Source organism: Elgaria multicarinata, chromosome 3 (genome assembly GCF_023053635.1).
Source record: "Elgaria multicarinata webbii isolate HBS135686 ecotype San Diego chromosome 3, rElgMul1.1.pri, whole genome shotgun sequence".
Lineage (NCBI taxonomy): Eukaryota > Metazoa > Chordata > Lepidosauria > Squamata > Anguidae > Elgaria > Elgaria multicarinata.
In genome coordinates, this window is record NC_086173.1 from 6,342,375 (window position 1) to 6,362,365 (window position 19,991).

Consider the following 19,991-nt stretch of genomic DNA (forward strand, 5'->3'; position numbering starts at 1 on the left):
ACAGTTTGCATTATTTGATCGTAAATGCCATTTTGCTCAAGCGTTAGCTTAGGAATATTTGATTGCACATATGACAAAAGATCACCCGTGTTGTAATTTTGTTCACGACGCAATTCTACATGGAACGAAGCACGCATCATTTTGACATAATGTGAAGAAAGCAGTTAACATTGTAGCCAGTGGATTCAGGGCTATTTGTTGCACATTTGCAGCTGTGAAATAAATGCGTTGTCCATTTTCTAGATGTACTGCTAAGTGAACAACAGCTGGACTTCGTTCATGTATGGGAAATGAAAGAATTCGCCATACAGCTTCATTGCTGCTTATGTATCTTCCAGCCTGACCAGCATGTGTTCCTTTTACGTCCAACAGATGACGCTGTTTTTTTTAAAAAAGCATGTTTTTACCTGTCACACGTGTGACATCTATATAATATAGGTATATAAAAACGCGCGCGTATTCGAATGCAACGTTGTGTCAAAATTTCAAAGCAATCGGTGAAGAACTTTCGGAGAGTTAAGATTTTGAACAAACGAACATTAACATTTTTATTTATATATAAGATTGCCTGAAAACTAGGCACATTAGATAAAACAAAATGGACACAAGCCCTGTTCCCAGGCTTACAATCTAACTACAGTGAAACGTATAAGGGAAGGCGATGGGAGAGAATAGATGCATGAGATCAATCAGAAAAGGCCAGAGTGAAGATTTAAGTAATACTTGACACATGGTTGACAAATGAGCAGCTCCCCCACATGAAGTATGATATTGGCCCCATTCGGAAGACACCTTAAACCATGGCTTTAACTCTGGTGGTTAAGCCAGAAAGCCTCATTGAGCATGGTTAAAGCCATAGTTTAAGGTGTCTTCTGAACACGGCCTGGCTTTCTGTCTTAACCACCGTGGTTAAAGCCATGGTTTAAAGCATCTTCTGAACAAGGCCACTGTCTCCAAATGGGGACTGATGCATGAGTTATGCATGTCTGATGTGGCCCACTGACCAAATGGTGGGAATGAGAAGGATACTCAGGGCTCGCTGAAGGAGGCGCAGCCCCTTGCCTGTTTCTGACAGGATTTGGGCTATATTAATGCTTCACCCTCCCAGAGACAATGGGAAGATACAGCCCAAGCAAGGCAGAGAAGAGAAAGGCAAAGGAATGCTGCTGTCTGAGGGAATGGTCAGTAGCACGGAAGAAATGGGGAGGAAACTGTATATAATTCCAGTCGAGTAGTAATTAGCTCCAATAATAGTCGGCACTAATAACTGACTAATAGGATATCCACAGAGGAGAGAGGATCTGTTAGTTTTACCCTACCCTGTGCCTGCTTACCCGACCCTGTGCCTGCATTCTCTTCCCCTCCTTATTGTTTTACTATGATTTTATTAGATTGTAAGCCTATGCGGCAGAGTCTTGCTATTTACTGTTTTACTCTGTACAGCACCATGTACATTGATGGTGCTATATAAATAAATAAATAATAATAATAATAATAATAATAATAATAATAATAATAATAATAATAATCTGCCCGAAGCTTAAACTCTACCTCAACAGGCCCATGTGGCAGTATTGGAGTTTATTAAAGGCACCATAGCTCAGTGTAGAGTGTTTTTTGTTTTGTTTTTACAAATATGGAAGTTCAGTCACTGGCAACTCCAGTTAAAAGAATTCAGCTTGTCCCACTAGGAAAAAGCCTAACATGGAGAACTACTGCCGTTCAGAGTTGGCAGCACTGGGCTAAGGAGGTTATTGGCAAATGTAGTAGCATAAGACAAGCTCCCCGTATAGTTTATTGGTCTCAAATGGTAGGGTTCTGGTGTTTAGCATATTGTGGTACCTCATGGAATTCTCTAGTGTAATTGTACGCATTATCAATTCACAGCAGCTTTAAAAATGATAAAGATGATAAACAGGTTTCTAGTCATCATGACACAGGAGCAAACCAGAGAATAGTTTTCACTCAGTGCTTACAATTTAAAAAAAGGCTTCCATTTTCACTTTGCCTAGGTAACTGTCAAAATCACTCCATGTCAGCCTTGTATAGAAGGGCTTATTCTCAACTTATAACTTATTCTCCCATGGCTTGGGACCACAATACCTGATGGAACGCCTCTCCCGACATGAACCTACCCGTACACTGCGCTCAACATCTAAGGCCCTCCTCCGAGTGCCTACTCCAAGGGAAGCTCGGAGGATGGCAACAAGGGAGAGGGGCCTTTTCAGTGGTGGCCCCCCGACTGTGGAATGATCTCCCCGATGAGGCTCGCCTGGCGCCAACATTGTTATCTTTTCGGCGCCAGGTCAAGACTTTTCTCTTCTCCCAGGCATTTTTAACAGCATTTTAACAGCATTTAACAACGTTAAGTTTGTTTTTAATGGACCCCACAATTGTTGTTTTTAAATGGATACTGTTTTTATACTGTTTTTTATGTGTGTGTGTGTGTGTGTGTGTTTTAATTGTATACTTTTAATGTTTACTATTTTTAAATGTCGTAAACCGCCCAGAGAGCTTCGGCTGTGGGGCGGTATATAAATGTAATTAAATAAATAAATAAATAAACTAAGCTGATTTGTTATTGTTCCCCAGGGTGAGCCTGGTAAGCAAGGAGCGTCTGGTGGTCCTGGAGACAGAGGCCCACCTGGCCCCGTTGGTCCACCAGGTCTGACTGGTCCCTCTGGCGAGCCTGGGCGTGAGGTGAGTACAAACAATGCGTTAGATGCATGACTTGGAAAGCAAAGGGGGAAATCTCTTATACAGTGTGTTGCCTCTTGCTGCCTAGATCTATACGCCTGAAGTTTGGTAGCAACTAAATGTTTTTTTCAAGGGCCTGAAAACAAGAACTGGGTGGGGGGATGTTTTCTGATGCTCCAGAATGGAATGAACTTAAATTACTGAGGGTATTTAAAAAAACAAAAACAAACCCATAATGATATGAAATAAATAAGAAAAATCATTATGGCATTTTCAGTATATTTATAACATTTCCCATTATACCAAATCATTTGATGGCTAGGTTTGGTTATAGCCCATCATGCTTACAGCAGCCACATACTGTGCCCAATATTTTAGAAATACATTTTGAGATGTATCCTAAATAGTTCTCCCTGAGTTCTGTATAATAAATTTATCATTCTCATACCAAAACCCTAAACACAATTACTTCTTAACCTTTAGTGGAAATCCTTTCCACATAAGTGTGATTAAGGCGTAGCCACAAATAAAGTTTAATTTAGAGGTCAACAAGTGACCTCTGCTTTACCCTGCTGCTTGTTTAATTTTTGTGAAGAACTTTGTCTATTGGGCAGCATCGAAATGTAACAAGTAAATTAATTAAATTAATTAAATCTGCCCTCTCCCCACATTACCAACCTCAAAGGAAAAGAGGGTCATGGATCGATAGCATCTGTGGCAACATGATTTGTCAGCAGAACATTTGGAGGGGACAGGTGCAATTAAATCCTTGGCTCACCTTCCCCCCCCCCACTCCCCACCCCATACACTCTTCTCCAAGTGGCCTTCCAAAAAAACTAGTTGCTTTTAAAGCAACTATCACTGTTATATTCTTGGAAATTGCACCTCACCACTCAATGAAAAGGAACCCATTGTTTCTATAATGGCAACATTTCCAGAAATGGTGTCACATACTAGCCATGGCTTGGGATCACAATACCTGATGGAACGCCTCTCCCGACATGAACCTACCCGTACAGTGCGCTCAACATCTAAGGTCCTCCTCCGAGTGCCTACTCTGAGGGAAGCTCGGAGGATGGCAGCAAGGGAGAGGGCCTTTTCAGTGGTGGCCCCCCGACTGTGGAATGATCTCCCCGATGAGGCTCGCCTGGCGCCAATATGGCGCCAGGTCAAGACTTTCCGTTTCTTTTCTAAAGTAGATGCCACTTTCAGGCGCCAGGTCAAGACTTTCCTCTTCTCCCATGCATTTAAAGGCATTGGACGCTAAGTTTGTTTTTTAATGGATCCCAGAATTGTTGTTTTAAATGGATGCTGCTGTTTTTATACTGTTGTTTTTATGTCTCTGATGGTTTTTAAATTTTGTATATTTTTAATGTTTACTGTTTTTAGCTTTTGTGACCTGCCCAGAGAGCTTTGGCTGTGGGGTGGTATATAAATGTAATTAAATAAATAAATAAAAAGCAGACTTCCAGAGTAGTGGGGAGGCCTTTTTTACGAGTGGGATTTTTCAAGAAGGTGAAGGATAGCTGTAGCTGCAGGAGCTTAAAAGCAACATTTAAAAGAAGTGAATTTGGGGGAATGGACCATGGAGTGCTGGGAGAGAGTCTGGGGCTGGTTTCTTAGCAAATTGGGTAACAGTTGTTCCAGTTGTGAGCTCCATCATCTCCTCACCTTGGCCAGCTGGTACTAAATGGGCTTGGGCTGAGGGTTGGTTCCGCAGCAGGAGCTTCTGAAGAGCTCTTTGATATAGGATTAAAAGCGACAAGAGTGAACCAGCATCTACCAAACCTGATCCCAGAGTTTGGCCTCCAAGGGAGTCGGCTAGGAGCAGAGGGTGAATTTCCTGCAAAACAAGAAGGTGAATGGGACAAATCAAGAAGGAAATTGGCAGGGCACATACATGATTGGGAGAAGTGCATGGGTAGAGGCAGCCATTAAGTGAAGAGTATGAGTTGGGAATGGTTTGGGAGCAGTGTGTGATCCACTCCTAAATTGTTGCTATTTCCCGCTCAGAAAGGTGCATTCCAGCACTTTCTTGGATCCTAACGAATAACCACCTCCCATTCTTCTCATTCTCAGGGCAATCCTGGTTCAGATGGCCCCCCAGGCAGAGATGGTTCCCCTGGAGTGAAGGTAAGTAAATTGTCTATCCCAGAGGTGCATTAACCATTGATGTCTTTGAAGATGATTGGTTCAAGGACTCCAGGCCCCGTCCAATGCCTCTTTTACTTGGTCCGTTTCTTTTCTAAAGTAGATGCCACTTCCTCATTGCCCACTAAGTAGGTCACCTCTGTAAGGAGATCATAAAGCCATCTAGCTCAGTGCATAATCCATGTCTGCATTCTGTGCCCCTATCTTCCTGCTCTTGACCCCCATTTTCTCATGCAGCCCTTCTAACACTCCACCCCTCATCCCCTTTCCATTAAATCTGAACAATGCAACAAAAAGGTTGCAGAATAAACTGTGAACATTCGATGTGGGTAAATGGCCCTATTTAAACGATTATGGTCACAGCATATGGATAGGGGTGTCACAGAACTGGGCAACATCTCTGGGCTCCCAGGGAAAAGGTAGTTTCCCCTGCACTTGTTCATGATAGTGCTGGGCAACCAAAGTTGTCTCCTGCCTCTTTCCCAAAACTATTCTGGGATACTTTCCAAATGGCTCCTTCAGTTCTAACATCTGCTGTAACAGCATGGAACCAGATGGGGGAGTAGGGTATGGGGGAGAGACCTACTGGGTTGTTGTCCCTCACTCCATCCTTTGCACATGTGGTATTTAAGACTTCCAACTTTGTACCCCGGACAGGGTGATCGTGGTGAGACTGGCCCACTTGGTGGTCCTGGTGCTCCCGGCCCACCCGGCTCTCCTGGTCCTGTTGGTCCAACTGGCAAACAAGGAGACAGAGGCGAAGCAGTAAGTATCCAGGAACCACCCCTCAGCCAGCGGTTTGATCTTCTCTCTTAGAGAAGAAAGAAGTTGTGAGCGCTTTAGAGCAGCACTTAAATGTTTTTAACCTAAGCAGATACCACAAATTCAATACTAAGAATAGCATCCCCTCATAGTTTCCGCCTATCCATTCATAAGTATTGATTACATATTGTGATAATTGTTTTCTGTGTGTTCATAGTAATAGTTTGCAACGTGCGTGTGTGTTTTGTGTGTATGTCTGTATTTTCCCTGTCCTGTTTTTAATGATATCCATGAAAGAAGGGAGTCCTTTGCTCAAGAAAATTGCTTTTATTCAGTCATCCTTGGGCAGTCTGTATTTGGTCTATTAATGTTTGCATAACTTCTATAGCCCAGTTCTTCTGGATCCAAGGCACTTGCTTATGCGAAACAATTTTCACATCTACCAATCAGTTAATTATGAGCACTTTCTATGCAAGGACCTCTACCTCCCTCCATTATCCATTAAGCGGGATCAATTGTGTGTCTATAGGGATATTCCAGTTTGTAATTCTCACTAGATCCTGCCACAATGACTGCAGAGATCTGTATGGCCACCACATGTGCATGAATGAGGCTCTCTTTCAACTCCTTCTCCAGCATTGCCCAGAGCACTGAAATTCTGAGGTGTTCCCTAGGCATTGCATTTATGTTGCTCCGAATCAGCTTCCCACAACTTGGATCTCTCCAGATGTCTTGATCTGCAACCCTCATCAGCCACCGCCAGCATAGCCGCTGGTCAGGGATGACTGGAGTTGTAGTCCGAAACATCTGGAGGGCACCAGTGTGAGGAAGGCTATGCTAAACACAACACATATATTCAGACATCCCATCATCATTCTGCCATCCTTTTCTTACTGGGAGCTGCAATATGAGTCTGCCATAGTTTTTCTCTACTTCTATAATAAGCAGTGTAGGCACCAATATTTCATCACATGTTAATCACAGTTTTTGTATGAATAGCAGTAACAATAGTAGAAGGTTTGGTTTCATTGACCTTGAAGTAATGGAGAAATACATCATATTCTGTAGGCATTGGCAACTGCTAGAAAAGAAAGCTGGAATAGATGGAATTTAGTCTGATCCAGCAACATAATTCTAAATGAAATGCTATGGAAGAAAGCTGGAATTGTCCTCTGAATTGTTAAGCGGGGTTTCTCTCTTTGGATTAGTTGAATTTTATTCCTCCAGATGTTTTAGATCCTCCAGGTTTTGCAGTTTCAGCCAGACTGCATGTGATGCTCAGTCACGTGAAGTTCCTTTCTTCTCAACATTTTTTTAAAAAATAAAATACCATTGAAGGAGTAGTAATCTGTAGTAGAAGAGCAGGGAAGGCCCTTCTTAACTCTTTCCGTCCTTGTTTTCTTTTATTTATTTTTTAAAAAATATTTCCTGCTATACATATTTACCCCTAAGCTGCATTGTGGTTTGATTCAGGCCTTGTAGGGGAGAGCTCTGTGCAATTGAATACATACCTCCAAGTCCTGTTGATCAGCTCTGAGGACCACAGCCTCCGACGTCATCTCAGTGTGGATGGAAAGTGTGCCGGGTCAGCTGATAACCTGTCTTTGTCTTTCTCTCCAGGGTGGTCAAGGTCCAATGGGGCCTGCTGGGCCTGCAGGTGCACGTGGCATGCCAGTGAGTACTTTTCTTTTGTCCAGCTTTATCTTGCCTGAGCTTCCATAGATGCTGTTTAATTCACTGAGAGCCAAGGGTGTGTGTGTGTGGTTTCGCATCCCCAAGACAGGAGCCAGTAGCGTTGGTGTGTACAGCCCAGAGAGAGAAGGCAGTGTGTTTCCAAATGTTGTTTTCAATGCATGTCATTGGGTCTGCCTTGGGTATCAGAGACCATTCCCAAGGCAGGTCTGGCTCTTAAAATATAATCATCTGCCATTTCAACAAAAATATTACATTCGCATGAGCAGCGGCAAACATTAATAAGTACTTCTGTGGGTGTGGATGTGGGCGTCATCCAAGAACAGTTGTCTTCTCACTTGCTTCTCAGTGGTCAGGAACCAGGTTCCTTCCACATGTTTCAGACTACAACCGCCATAGGCTCCAGCCAGCATGTTTGGCAGTCAGAAATTATGGGTGTGGTAGTCCGAAACATCTGGCGAGCATTAGGTTGCCTGTCCCTGCGTCATGATCTGGAGTACTTTGCCCTCTTCTTCTCTGGAAGAAAAATCATAGTTCAGTACTGTGAAGATTTCCAAGTGCCCTCTTTGCTTCTCCCTTCTAGAAAGGGGAGCAGTTGCCCTAGCATAGGCATACTCAGAAACAATAAGAGGCATCTCCCGCTCTGTCACAAATTAATCTGAGGAGTGGCGTAGGATTATTTAAAGATTGCTATCTACTGGTGCTTCCTGCTCACATAAACTCCCCCTAATAGAACAGGCATTAGAAAGGAATAAATGGTATGTAAAACTGAAGTAACTAGTTGTGAAGGTATGGCCCTAAATATCTTAGATGAGTCAGGTAAAAGCCTCAAGAACTTCTCTTCTATTTACTGCCTCCACTAGTGAGTGAAACAGCAATTCTTCCCCAGCACAACTTGATGCCATTTCTAGAGGGTAATAGAGAGAGACACAGCCTTTGGGAGGCCTTTGGCTACCTCTATGAAGCACCTCACCCTTAAAGGAAGAGAGAGCACCTCTGCTCTACCTTATAAGCATCCAGTGTTCTCTCTGTCAGGTTCCAAGCTCAACCAGTCTGTACTTGCAAAAGTGCCGATCTCCCCATAACTGGTCAACTCTCTATCCTAAGGCTTGCAAGATGTCAGGCCAATTGAGTCATAGGCAATCAGAGTCTCTGATGTCATAGAAGGCCTTGCTTAGGGGCAGGCAGCTGAGTCACTTGCAAGGGTAACAGAAGCCCTTTGTGACCTCAGAACATAGCAACCAACTGTGCCAAGAGATGCTGGCCAAGCAGGAGTGAGTGTAGGTGCTACCATGTCCTGTTGTACAGATGGCTCTTCAAGTAGTGTTCAGATATGCAGGCACCCTAACAGTGTACTGTAGGCACCTTGTACTGTATTGGCAAGCTTTCCCCAGGCTTCTGTTGTCCTGAGTGCAGCTTCTTTTCTCTCCTTCTAGGGTCCACAAGGTCCTCGTGGTGACAAGGGTGAAGCTGGCGAGGCAGGAGAGCGAGGTCTGAAGGGTCACAGAGGATTCACTGGCCTGCAGGGTCTCCCTGGGCCTCCTGTAAGTTTTTGTTTCAGTATGTCACAGCACATGAATTTATTTTCTAGGCTTGACGTGGGGTTGGGAAGAGTCCCAGTTTTGTCCTTACCCATTGTAGCAGGAACAAGAATCACCTTTTACCTCAGGAACATCTTAATACAGGGATGGAGAACTTCAGGCTTAGGGTTCTAATCAGGCCACACACCCTTTCCCTAGTCCCACCCCTTTCCTTCAACCACTGATCATTGGTGGTTTCCTAGCAGTTGACGCAGGGTTTTTTACCTGCTCTAAAATGTTGAAATGCCTCTCCTAAGGCTTCGTGACTGGTGGAGCTTTAAGCCAGTGTTGGTGTTTTATTTATTTTTTGTAATTTCGGCCCAACCCCTTTTGCCTTCGTCCCTCAGACTAAAAATGGTTCCCCACTCTTTTTGTTTTAATAAACAGCCAGTAAGGCTGTTCCACAGAACCCTTTGGGTTCTTTGGAAGCTTACCAGAGGTTTCTCAATGAGAAGGTCAGTGATGACCGACAAGCTTCCCTGAGAGACAGCTTGTCCGCCACTACCAATCTTCCCCCGGAATATGCCACTTCAGGGATCTGTTCTAGAGGGGACTCTCAGTTCAGTCATGAGGCCCAATAAACCTGGACGGCTTCACATATGAAATGAGATTCCACAGCAGACTCAGAGGGGACCATTCCAAACTAGTTGATGCAGAAAGGGCTTCCTGAAGAAGAAAAGGTAGAAAACCAATGTGATGAGGTGTGTCCTTGAAGCCTTTCTCTACCGACTACACATATACTATTTGATAAGGATACTTTGGGCCCTTCTGTGGAGAAGACTTGAAAGGACTGAGATGTGATTATGTGCCTTCATTTCTAGGGTACTTCTGGAGATCAAGGCGCTGCTGGTCCTGCTGGTCCTTCTGGTCCCAGGGTAAGTCCAATTTCCACGATACAATGAGAAAAGTCCATTTCCTTGATGAAAAAGCCGAGAGAGCTACAGCATAACAGTGTTTGGGTCTCCTGCATGAATCCTTTTGTTCATCAAGTGTGCAGCGAGCTGTGGGATTTTTCTTTTTCTTTTTTTCAGTTGGCAGAATTTGGGATTATTAACCCTAGATTCCTAGATCCTGAATTCTTGAGGCTGGTTGGTTTTGAGAGAACGGGAATGTATTTAGAGCAGTGGTTCTCAACCTTCCTAATGCCGCGACCCTTTAATACAGTTCCTCATGTTGTGGTGACCCCCAGCCATAAAATTATTTTCGTTCTTCTCTACACAATCCATTGTCATGGGATGGTTTGCTAATGAAAATAATACATAACAATAGCTTTAATAATACAAAAGATGATACATGACATAGTTCAGTCAATACAGTTTCCTAAGACCATCGGAAATATGTGTTTTCTGATGGTCTTAGGCGACCCCTGTGAAAGGGTCGTTCGACCCCCAGAGGGGTCCCGACCCACAGGTTGAGAACCGCTGATTTAGAGGGATGCAACTTTAACAGAGAGGAGAACAGCTCTCAACATTTTCTGTTTCAAAGGGATTTTAACAGCAAAGAGGCTTGTGGCACCGTGAAGCCTAATGGAATAATCCTAAATGGAGTCTGGGTTGGGGGAGAGTGAAGTGGCAGATCTTCCATTGCTCCCAAGGCCTTACCAGTTTGCACTAGTTGGATGGGCAGTTGTCGTGGGGTCAGCATACCGTTTTTTCCTTTCCTCTGGTGATTTGGTGTTATATTTCCCTCCCCAAATGCCCACACCAACCTAACATGGTAGAGTTATGCCTGCAGAGTCTTCTGGTCCATCTCAGGGATGGGGTTGTCCTATTCTCAGCAGAACTCCTCTCTGCGAGCAGACAGGGAACTCTGCCACATGCAATATAACCCCTTGGGTACAGCTGTTTTGTAGATTGCTTTGTAACACATTTTCTTATGGCATACACATTTGTGACGTTTGTTCTTGCTGCAACAGACTAACATGGCTAACCATGTTTTGTGGTTTCAGTGACTAGACATCTAGGGAAGGAACTCTACTTTTCATGTTGCAAGTGGGGGAAAACCCCAGTGTATATATTTGTACCTAGTGGCTTTTAGTTTGGATCTGATAGGATTTGAAATGCTGTTGGAATTATCATGGTTCCTGGATGGCAAATAGCCGAAGAGGGCTTTCTCTAGATGATGTGTCAAATGGCAAGTACAGCCTAGAGAGATGTGGGCTCCATTGTTGTGACAGGGGGCTTGGGAACTGTCAGATTTGTTTGCGGCAGCGCTGTAATTCATCTGCTTATACATTTCCTATCTGGTTCTGTCAAGAAGCTCATAGCACGCTTGTGAGCGTTCGTGGGCGGCCTGTTCTCACTCATATTTTTTGGCTTCTTCTAGGGTCCCCCAGGTCCTGTTGGCCCCTCTGGCAAAGATGGCTCTAACGGAATGCCTGGCCCTATCGGTCCCCCTGGTCCTCGTGGTCGTAGTGGAGAAACTGGCTCTGCTGTAAGTAACGGGAGAAAGATGCAAATCAAATACAGGACCCTGAATCCCATGCCTAGGCACTTCCTCTTCACTTGTATGACTTGAATATCCAGAGAGCTCACCTGGGTATTAGTCACAGAGTGGACCAGGTTTTTCTTTCTTTTGAGGATGGGTTTTGGCCCCTCTGTTGAGAAAGGGTTGTGTGTTTCTATTAAGGGAAATAGTTTGAGGTTCCATGAGTGTCACCAAATATACTATGTGGCATTTCCAGTAAAATAATTTAGAACCAATGGGAACTATAGAATTGGAAAGGATGAAAAGATTAGCTATAATCCAATCTCTCCTGGCCAAGAGCAAAACCCATCCAGAATGTTCACTTTAAGACCCTCCCTGGCAAACTTAGTTGCATTTTGGGGTCAGCAGATGGGACAGTACATAGAGAAGATGTTGGGCGGGACCTGGCAAGAATGGCATGGCATTGAATTGTTTTCATTTGTTTGCAGATATTTCAAGGCTGTCTTGTTTCTTATAACCTTGCAGGGTCCTCCTGGAAACCCTGGACCCCCTGGTCCTCCTGGCCCACCTGGACCTGGTATTGACATGTCAGCCTTCGCTGGCCTGGGTCAGACAGAAAAAGGCCCCGACCCCATGCGTTACATGCGATCCGATCAGGCTTCCAGCAACCTGCGGCAGCATGATGTTGAGGTTGATGCCACTCTGAAGTCACTCAACAACCAGATTGAAAGCATCCGAAGCCCTGAGGGCAGTAGGAAGAACCCAGCACGTACTTGCCGTGACCTGAAACTCTGCCACCCTGAATGGAAGAGTGGTGAGTGCATTGGGACTCGCCATTATCTGCTTTGTGGGTTTAGCACCAATAATAACTAAGCAGGAAGGACTGTTTTGCTACTCAAACCCTGTAAAGTGGCACACACTTCCTGCCACCAGGCCCCCGTCTATACGACAACAGGATTGCTCCTCCTTGAATATAAACTCGAATTTTCGTTGATTCGAATCTAGGTAAAGAACATCTCACACTGCAGCAGCAACAGGCGATTTATCTCCTCAGTGCAGTTATTAATGTGCATATGTGCTCATACGCACAAACGAGGCTATGGATTATAGACGAGGCAACTATAAATTCTATCTGTGGAGTTCTGCAGTTTCATAGACGAGGAAAAGCAAGTGGGGAAAGGAACGAGGCAGCAGACTAGGATGCGAGAGGGGGACTGAACTCTCCTGTCTCTCGCTGCCCATTCCCCCCTCTTTGTTTTCATTTTAAAAGCTCCACCTTAATTCAACATGAAAACAGCGGGAAGGAACGAGGCAACCAGAGGACGCGACAGGTGAGAAGGCGAGAAATCAGCCAATCACTTTGTCCTGCCCTCAAAGTTATGCCCACATGTCAAAATGCGATTTAACTCCCCCAACGACACATAATCGTAACGCGGTGCAAACTCTGACGTGATCCAAAAGTCGCTGTAAATCGCAAATGTGAATATGCGCATTATCGCGTTAAAAACCCAGCGCTACAGCGAATATACGGCTGCGTCATGTGTCCTGAAACGGAATATGCACATTTAGGTCAGGGTAAACAAGCCGTACAGACAAGCCGCTAAGCATACAAGGCACTTCAGGTTGATCCACACAGCTGAATGCACAAGAGTGGCAATCCATACCGCAGACTCTGGAGACATATTTCCTCTCCAATAAATCAGTGGAAGCCAGACAGCCCTGGGGGAAGAAGGGACCCTCCTTTCCTCAGCATCAAATTCAACACCTTTTATTGGACCCGGCTTGAAGAGATTAGACTATATATCAAAATATAAATGAACATTTATTATACAAATCTGACCGTAATAACCACACAGTGGAGATATCCATATTATTTTATCCCTATATAGTCAATAAAACCTAAGCATGTATTTTTAGACCAGTAATGTGGAATGAATTTTGGCTGAATACTTCTTTTCAGCTATCAGCCTTCAGCAGAATCACACATCCATGTCTCATAATTTCCAGAGCCGGATTCATGTATAACTTTCTCGGACTTCATTTGTTACTGCAGTTTAATAAAGTGTTCTTGTAATTTTCCAATCACAATCTGGTACTTATGCATTTTACTCTCCTGTAGATAGTATAACGGCTTAGCCGTCTGATGTGCAGGCACCCCCCCTACAGGATAGGAGGGTGCCTCATGCAGGAAGCCTTGCGTAACCTAGAGAAAGGTTATGAGTATGAATGTAAATATGGGTAGAAAGAGAGATCCTGACTGCTGCTTTCTTCATTTTGCAGGTGATTATTGGATTGACCCCAACCAGGGCTGCACTTTGGACGCCATAAAGGTTTTCTGTAATATGGAGACTGGTGAGACTTGTGTCTACCCCAAGCCTAGCAGCATTCCCAAGAAGAACTGGTGGACAAGCAAGAGCAAGGACAAGAAGCACATCTGGTTTGGAGAGACCATCAATGGAGGCTTCCACGTAAGTAGTCGGAATCAACACTTGGGATTGGGGTGCCTTGGATGGAGCACTAAATATGCACCTAGTTGTGTGAGGGTCCCAATTCAGGACCCCAGCCATTCAGCCCACTTACTGCAGTTTTCCCCTAGCCACACATATTGCTTAGTAACTACAACATCTTCAAGATACTGTATAATGGGTGTGCTAGGGGTGGAAATCAATTCAGAAGAAAGAGCAGTGCACAGTCACGGTAGAGGTTATAGTGTTGGGCTAAGAACAGGAAATCCCTCTTAGCCATGGCCCTCACTGAGTAGCCTTGGGCCAGTCACTCTCTCTCAGCCTAATCTTCTTCACAGAGTTGTTGTGAGGATATGTTGAAGAGAACCATGGAAACTGCCTTGAGTTCATTGGGGGAAAGCCAGGATATGAGTGTAATGAATATGTAAGCAAATATATAAAATGCTGGGCTAGATAGATCTTGTTGTAAACCAGGAAGGCAGCTCTTATGTAAAGAACCCAGCCCATAGCCTCAATATTCAACTCGCGATCTGAGAAAGAAGAAAAATGAAAGTTTTGACCCTAGCCAAATTCTGACGCCCCTCAGGAATAGGCTAATGGAGAAAGTTCCTTATGGGGCTGCCACAGTAGTGCCTGAAAGAGAACTGAGGGAGTAAGTGGGAACCTTTTAGGGATATGCGGACTGGATGGTAAGGCGGGGTGGACTGCATGGTGGGGGGAGTTTCCCGCCCCAAAATTCTCAGCTATAGAAGGTTCCAGATTGAGGCTCCACACAGGTGCAGAGCCCGTAGTATGTGTGAATGCACAGACGACAACGAAGAAGAACCTTTGGGTTTTTTGGCTACTTTTTTTGCTTTTTGCTTTTCTCACTTTCTTGGGTCATGTTCTAGCGGCATTTCTCACTCTCTGCCATATCCCTTTCCAGTTTAGCTATGGAGATGACAACCTGGCTCCTAACACTGCCAACATCCAGATGACTTTCCTGCGCCTCTTGTCAACTGAAGGTTCACAAAACCTCACCTACCACTGCAAGAACAGCATTGCCTACATGGACGAGTCTTCTGGGAACCTAAAGAAAGCTCTCCTGATCCAGGGATCCAATGATGTGGAGATTAGAGCGGAGGGCAATAGCAGGTTTACATATAGTGCCTTGCAGGATGGCTGCACGGTAAGTAGTTAGGAAAAGATGGTGTTTTATCGGGGCTGCTAATAGTAATTGGGATGGTATAGTTTTATATCTGGAGTGCATAAGATGGGGAGAAATCTCAGAAGTATTTCTGGTGTGGGGTAACCTCTTAGGACATTTCCCACACTTGATTCTAAAAGCACTTCTGGACTTCACTAGTGCTTTTTGTATAAATGTTTCTGCCCTTCAGTAAAACTGCCAGGGAAGAAAGTATAAGGGACTTGGATCTAGGATCTCACCCCATTCAGCAGGGTCTCCTTACTCTGACCTGGTTCACCCTATCATCACAGTCCTCTGTGGCTTATTTAAGCCATGATGAGCCATGGTGCCTGCAGATACCAAATTATCTATGCAAGCCACAGCCTGGGTGGCATGGCTTGTTGGAGGGGGAAACAGCCCTCCAATAATCCATGAGCTGTTGTAGAGTTACTGCAGGGTTGTTTCTTCCTCTAACAAGGCATTGCCACCTAGATTTAGACGACATAGCAAACCATGGCAAATCTCACCCACCCACCCACCCACCCAGGTGTTGAATATTCAAAATGGCTGTTGGTATGTGTTGGGTACGCCTGCCCTCTGTGGTATGACAGCTCAATTACAGGGCGCGGAACCATGGCCCTAGAAGTCAGGCAAGCTGGGCTCTTGCAAAGGGCCTACAGAAATCACTGACATTCTTTGTGGTATAATGGACTCTGGAACATGCTTCCATTTCAGCTGAGAAATCAGTTGAAAGCTGCATCTCCACCCTTAGTAGGAACTTCTCAAAGTGTAGCCCTGAGATCCTCTTGAGGGCCCTACTGCCGAGTCACTACTGGGAAGAGCACCGCTGGGCGAGAGTGGCATTAGTTTGCAAGAGGACACAAAATCCAGGATCCAGCCCCGCAGGGAGGTCTTCAGTTACATCACCCCTCTCTGCCCCTCACGTTACATAGAAGTGATCAAAAATACACAAATGCAGGAATTCTCTGTCCCCCACATTTAAAATCTGCCACGGTACAGCATGCATCCGAGCCTGTTTCTCAAAATAGACCAGCTAGGAGCATTTTAAAATTATGCACACGCCCAAATGGTGACAGGGTTCTTGCTGTGTAGCGAGACAAGCCACTACTGAGCTCTGAGCTGTTAGAATCTCAGAACAGATGCAGAGGACTTGCCCACTTGCTGTGGCTGTTTTTGTGTTTCTGCGGCTGCTGTCTTGCCCATGCTAACATTTTGCACTTCAGTCTGTGTTAAGTGGTGGCATGCTCAATTTCAGATTCTGCTTGTGGCCCGTTTTTTGTCATCAAATGTGTGGCCGTCACTGAAAAGGTGGACTTAGTTCCAGCCTTCAAAGATTCATAGCAGATGACACTGCAATAAAAGCCCACTGCTCTTTAGCATATTGAGCATCATGGTGAATCCCGCCCTGCCTTCTAGATCTGTTTCATTCATGTTTGATCCCAGCTGAGGTTTGCAGCACTTAAAATGATGCCTTTCTTCTGTTCTGTTTTTCTCTGTTCTAGAAACACACTGGCAAATGGGGAAAGACAGTCATCGAATACCGATCTCAGAAGACCTCACGCCTGCCAATTGTTGACATTGCACCTATGGACATTGGTGGAGCCGATCAAGAATTTGGTGTTGACATTGGCCCAGTTTGCTTTTTGTAAAAAGTTTAATTTTTTAAAAAACAACAACAACAACCAGTCCAGTACCATACAAAAACAACCCGAAGACCCAAGGACTTCCCAATCACTTGTAGGACTTTCTGCACTGAACAGTTGAACCAAACTCTCTCCCCTCCCCAAAACCCCACCCGTCCCTACGCTTACATATTGGACTCTGTCAATTTCCGCGGCCGCCATCACTTGGGCAAACCACAAAGCAAGCCAAGGAGAAAAGCAAAAAAAGGAACAACAAATAATGGTATTATTTATTTATTGTCTTCCTGTAAGGCCTTTCTTGGGTCAGGTGGAGGCAGGAAGCTAACTAGCAGGCATAAAGGGGCCTTCCCTCCAAGATGCTGATGTCCCAAATACAGGTTGTAGCCTATTCTTCCCCCCTTCCCAGCGCCACCCCACTCTGGGTGTGTGTATCGCAAGCAGGATTACTGTGTATAATTCTAAAGATGGTGCTATTATTGTAAAACAAGTCTGTGTTTTTTAACATCAATTGATATAAAAACCTTCGTTGGAAAGTACAAGTTGATCTGATCTTCGTTGTTTGTTGTTATTTGGCTTCTGTCCACCGTTCTGAATTCTCTGCCCCATCTTCTCTTTTTCTCTTCCAAGCCCTGCCCCGTCTTCTCTTTTTCTCTTCTATTTCCTTCTCCCCTCCCCCAGCCATTTTCTTCCACTCTACAAAATGAAGGAAGTCATAGGGTCAACTCTCAAACTTCCCGGGTTTAAAGCTACCTCACACTAAAAAAACAAAGGCAAAAAGAACCACACGGTTCGCTCTTGTATGCGACTACATTGCCAGACTCACGGAAGAGCTGAGGTGCAGGTTGGGGGAACGCTACCACCCTCCCACTCCCATAGACACAATGGTGCTAAGATATTTCTCCTGTTTTCAGTTTCCTTGCCTGAGAGTTAGACTGGGTTGACAGCCAAAGTTTCTTCATAAGCATGCCTGAAGTTTGCCAGTACAAGTTTTAAACAACAACAAACAAATCAGGACCTTTCAATAGGCCAGCTTTGGCTGATCGTAAGCATAAGTAAGCTTTTGAGTTACACAGAGCTCTGTTGGTCTAATAAAGGGTAAGGTGCTATCTACTTTTTATTTCTGGGAGCAACAAAGCAATTAATATCTGTTTCCAAAGCTGGACATGTGGACCAAGTAAACACATGGTAATACATATTTGTGTCATTATATTTTCTCACAATCTTACCTCCCCTCTTTTGTTCCTGTTTCTTTACTTTCAAAATTTGTAAAACAAGAGGAGGGAAATGAAGGTAGTTTTTGAAGTGCAGGGTGAGGCGGTTGTTTTAAAAATTGAAGAATACCTTATTTTTAACATGTAAAATACCTTTGTAAACATAGTCAATCCCATGACATCACACACCCTTTTTCTCAGTACTCTGTCCTGGCCAGTCCCAGTATCCGCCATTTTCTTCTTTATTTTTGCTTCCCCTGCTCCCTTCACCCTTGCACTCAAGGTAGAATGCTTTTCCTATTCCAAATAAAAAACATCTGTTGTTGAATTTGCTTTGTGTGTATTAATTTTCACCCTGTAATGTAATCGGTGTTGAATGATGTTTTACCTTCCCTGGGATAACATTTTACAGAAGAAATGAAAACATCAGAAATAAAAAAAAAAAAAAATGAGGAAAATAAGTGGTTCTTATTTTGTGATTGTGAAATAAAAGAATTCTTCTTCCAAACAGGTGAGACCACCTTAACATTGGAGGTAGTTTTCTTTTACTCTATCAACAATAACTAAAATAAAATAAATCTAGTTTTTCAAATAGGTAAATAGTGGGGGTTGGATCCAAACTCTTTGTTCCACCAGCAAAAGTGCACCGCTTGTGCAATGGCGCATCTGCATCTCCTCTGTGGCCCATGGCCCCCTGTGAACCCTCCAAATCAACTATGAGGGTTAAGGAGCAGATTTGGAAGGCAAGCAGGGAGTTGCAGGTTTGAGAAGGGGACACCAAAGCCCATGAGTGGTTAGCTTCCGTTGGCAGAACAACAGATCTGGAACTAACTCTTAAGAAAATAAAGGCACAATCCATCCCAAGTGAAGCATTTTAAGTTCCATTGATTCCATTGCAAGAAATTTTAAGCCCATACTTACAATCTATCATTGATATCATTTATATCGAAAAGTGCTTCATTTTGAATGGATTGTGCCCTAACTTAATGAAGTTTGCAATCCTATGCGCACCAAACTAGGAGTATATCCCATTTAACTCTGTGGATCATCTTTCATTGTAGACATGTAGGATTGTACTGCACAAGATCTACATGTCACAGTCTTACAAATTAAGTCTCCAAAGATAGTAGCCCACACCTCTTTTTTTCTAGCCATACATCACACATTCAGGCTGCAACCTATTTCAGAGTAAGTCCTATTGAACTCAGTGGAGCTTACTTCTGAGCAGACATTAGGATTGTGTTGTTTGACATTTATAAAGGAAAAATGAAGCTTTTGTAAAACATTTCCCAGAAGCTATTCTTACTTGCCAGAGGCAACATGGCTATTTAGGAGCCTGGTATCCATCTTTTTGTTTTTGCGTACACTAAAGTTTACAATATTAGAACTTAGGTAGCCATCTCATAAAGACAAAGGCCACCATACTTTTATGCCATCAAACAAAGGAAGGTATTGCTATCCTAAAAGAGGGCACATAAGAAAACATGACCCTACCTTACCCTAAGTAGGTCCACTGGTCCCTCTTGTTAGCCAAGCATGCTCCAACTGGCAGAACTGAGCAACAGTGTACAGCAGCCTTCCCAAACTTGGACTAGATGAACTCTTTGTCTGATCCAGCATGGGACTTCTTGCATGTTTATGTTCTTATGCAGCAGAAGCTGAAACTTGACACCCTCCAGATGTTTTAGACTACAACTCCCATCAGCCCCAGATAGCATAGTCAAATGGTTAAAAATGATGGGGATAATGCCCTCCAGTCCAAAACATCTGAAGACTATGAAGCTGGCATATGGCTTCTAAGTGTTGGCATGAGGTTTCTGAAATAAAACTCAATTTTTAAATCTTTGCAGTAAAATTTGATCATTAGCAGAGGTTTGTCAGAGCCCAGTGCTGAGACTAGAATAATAGAAGACCCAATGACCTTGCAACTTAGTGTTCTTGTAAAGGGATTAAACATCTAACATGTATCCTTCTGTGATTTTTACAATAAAACACTTCCCCCCCACAAAAAACTCAAAATTCTTTGAAAAAAATATTTTCAATAAATATTTGAACTTAACATTCAATTACAAAGAAAAACAATGAAACCAAGGACACATGTTGATCACCTGTACAACTGTTTTAGTAGTTTACAAGATTAACAAAGAATTGCTGGGGGTTTTCCCTTATACTTACCA

General features: G+C 43.8%; 1 protein-coding gene across 1 annotated transcript in view; it reads left to right on the forward strand.

Moving 5' to 3' along the window:
- Nucleotides 1-16,622, forward strand: part of COL2A1 (collagen type II alpha 1 chain) — a 95,087-nt gene extending 78,465 nt beyond the window's left edge. Inside the window, exons 44-54 of the mRNA XM_063119189.1 lie at nt 2,593-2,700; nt 4,777-4,830; nt 5,506-5,613; nt 7,231-7,284; nt 8,739-8,846; nt 9,704-9,757; nt 11,208-11,315; nt 11,835-12,123; nt 13,590-13,777; nt 14,700-14,942; nt 16,463-16,622. Of these exons, the coding sequence (XP_062975259.1) occupies nt 2,593-2,700; nt 4,777-4,830; nt 5,506-5,613; nt 7,231-7,284; nt 8,739-8,846; nt 9,704-9,757; nt 11,208-11,315; nt 11,835-12,123; nt 13,590-13,777; nt 14,700-14,942; nt 16,463-16,609 (1,461 nt within the window). The 3' untranslated portion in view covers nt 16,610-16,622. The remainder of the gene's footprint in view (nt 1-2,592; nt 2,701-4,776; nt 4,831-5,505; nt 5,614-7,230; nt 7,285-8,738; nt 8,847-9,703; nt 9,758-11,207; nt 11,316-11,834; nt 12,124-13,589; nt 13,778-14,699; nt 14,943-16,462) is intronic.
- Nucleotides 16,623-19,991: the final 3,369 nt, after the last annotated feature.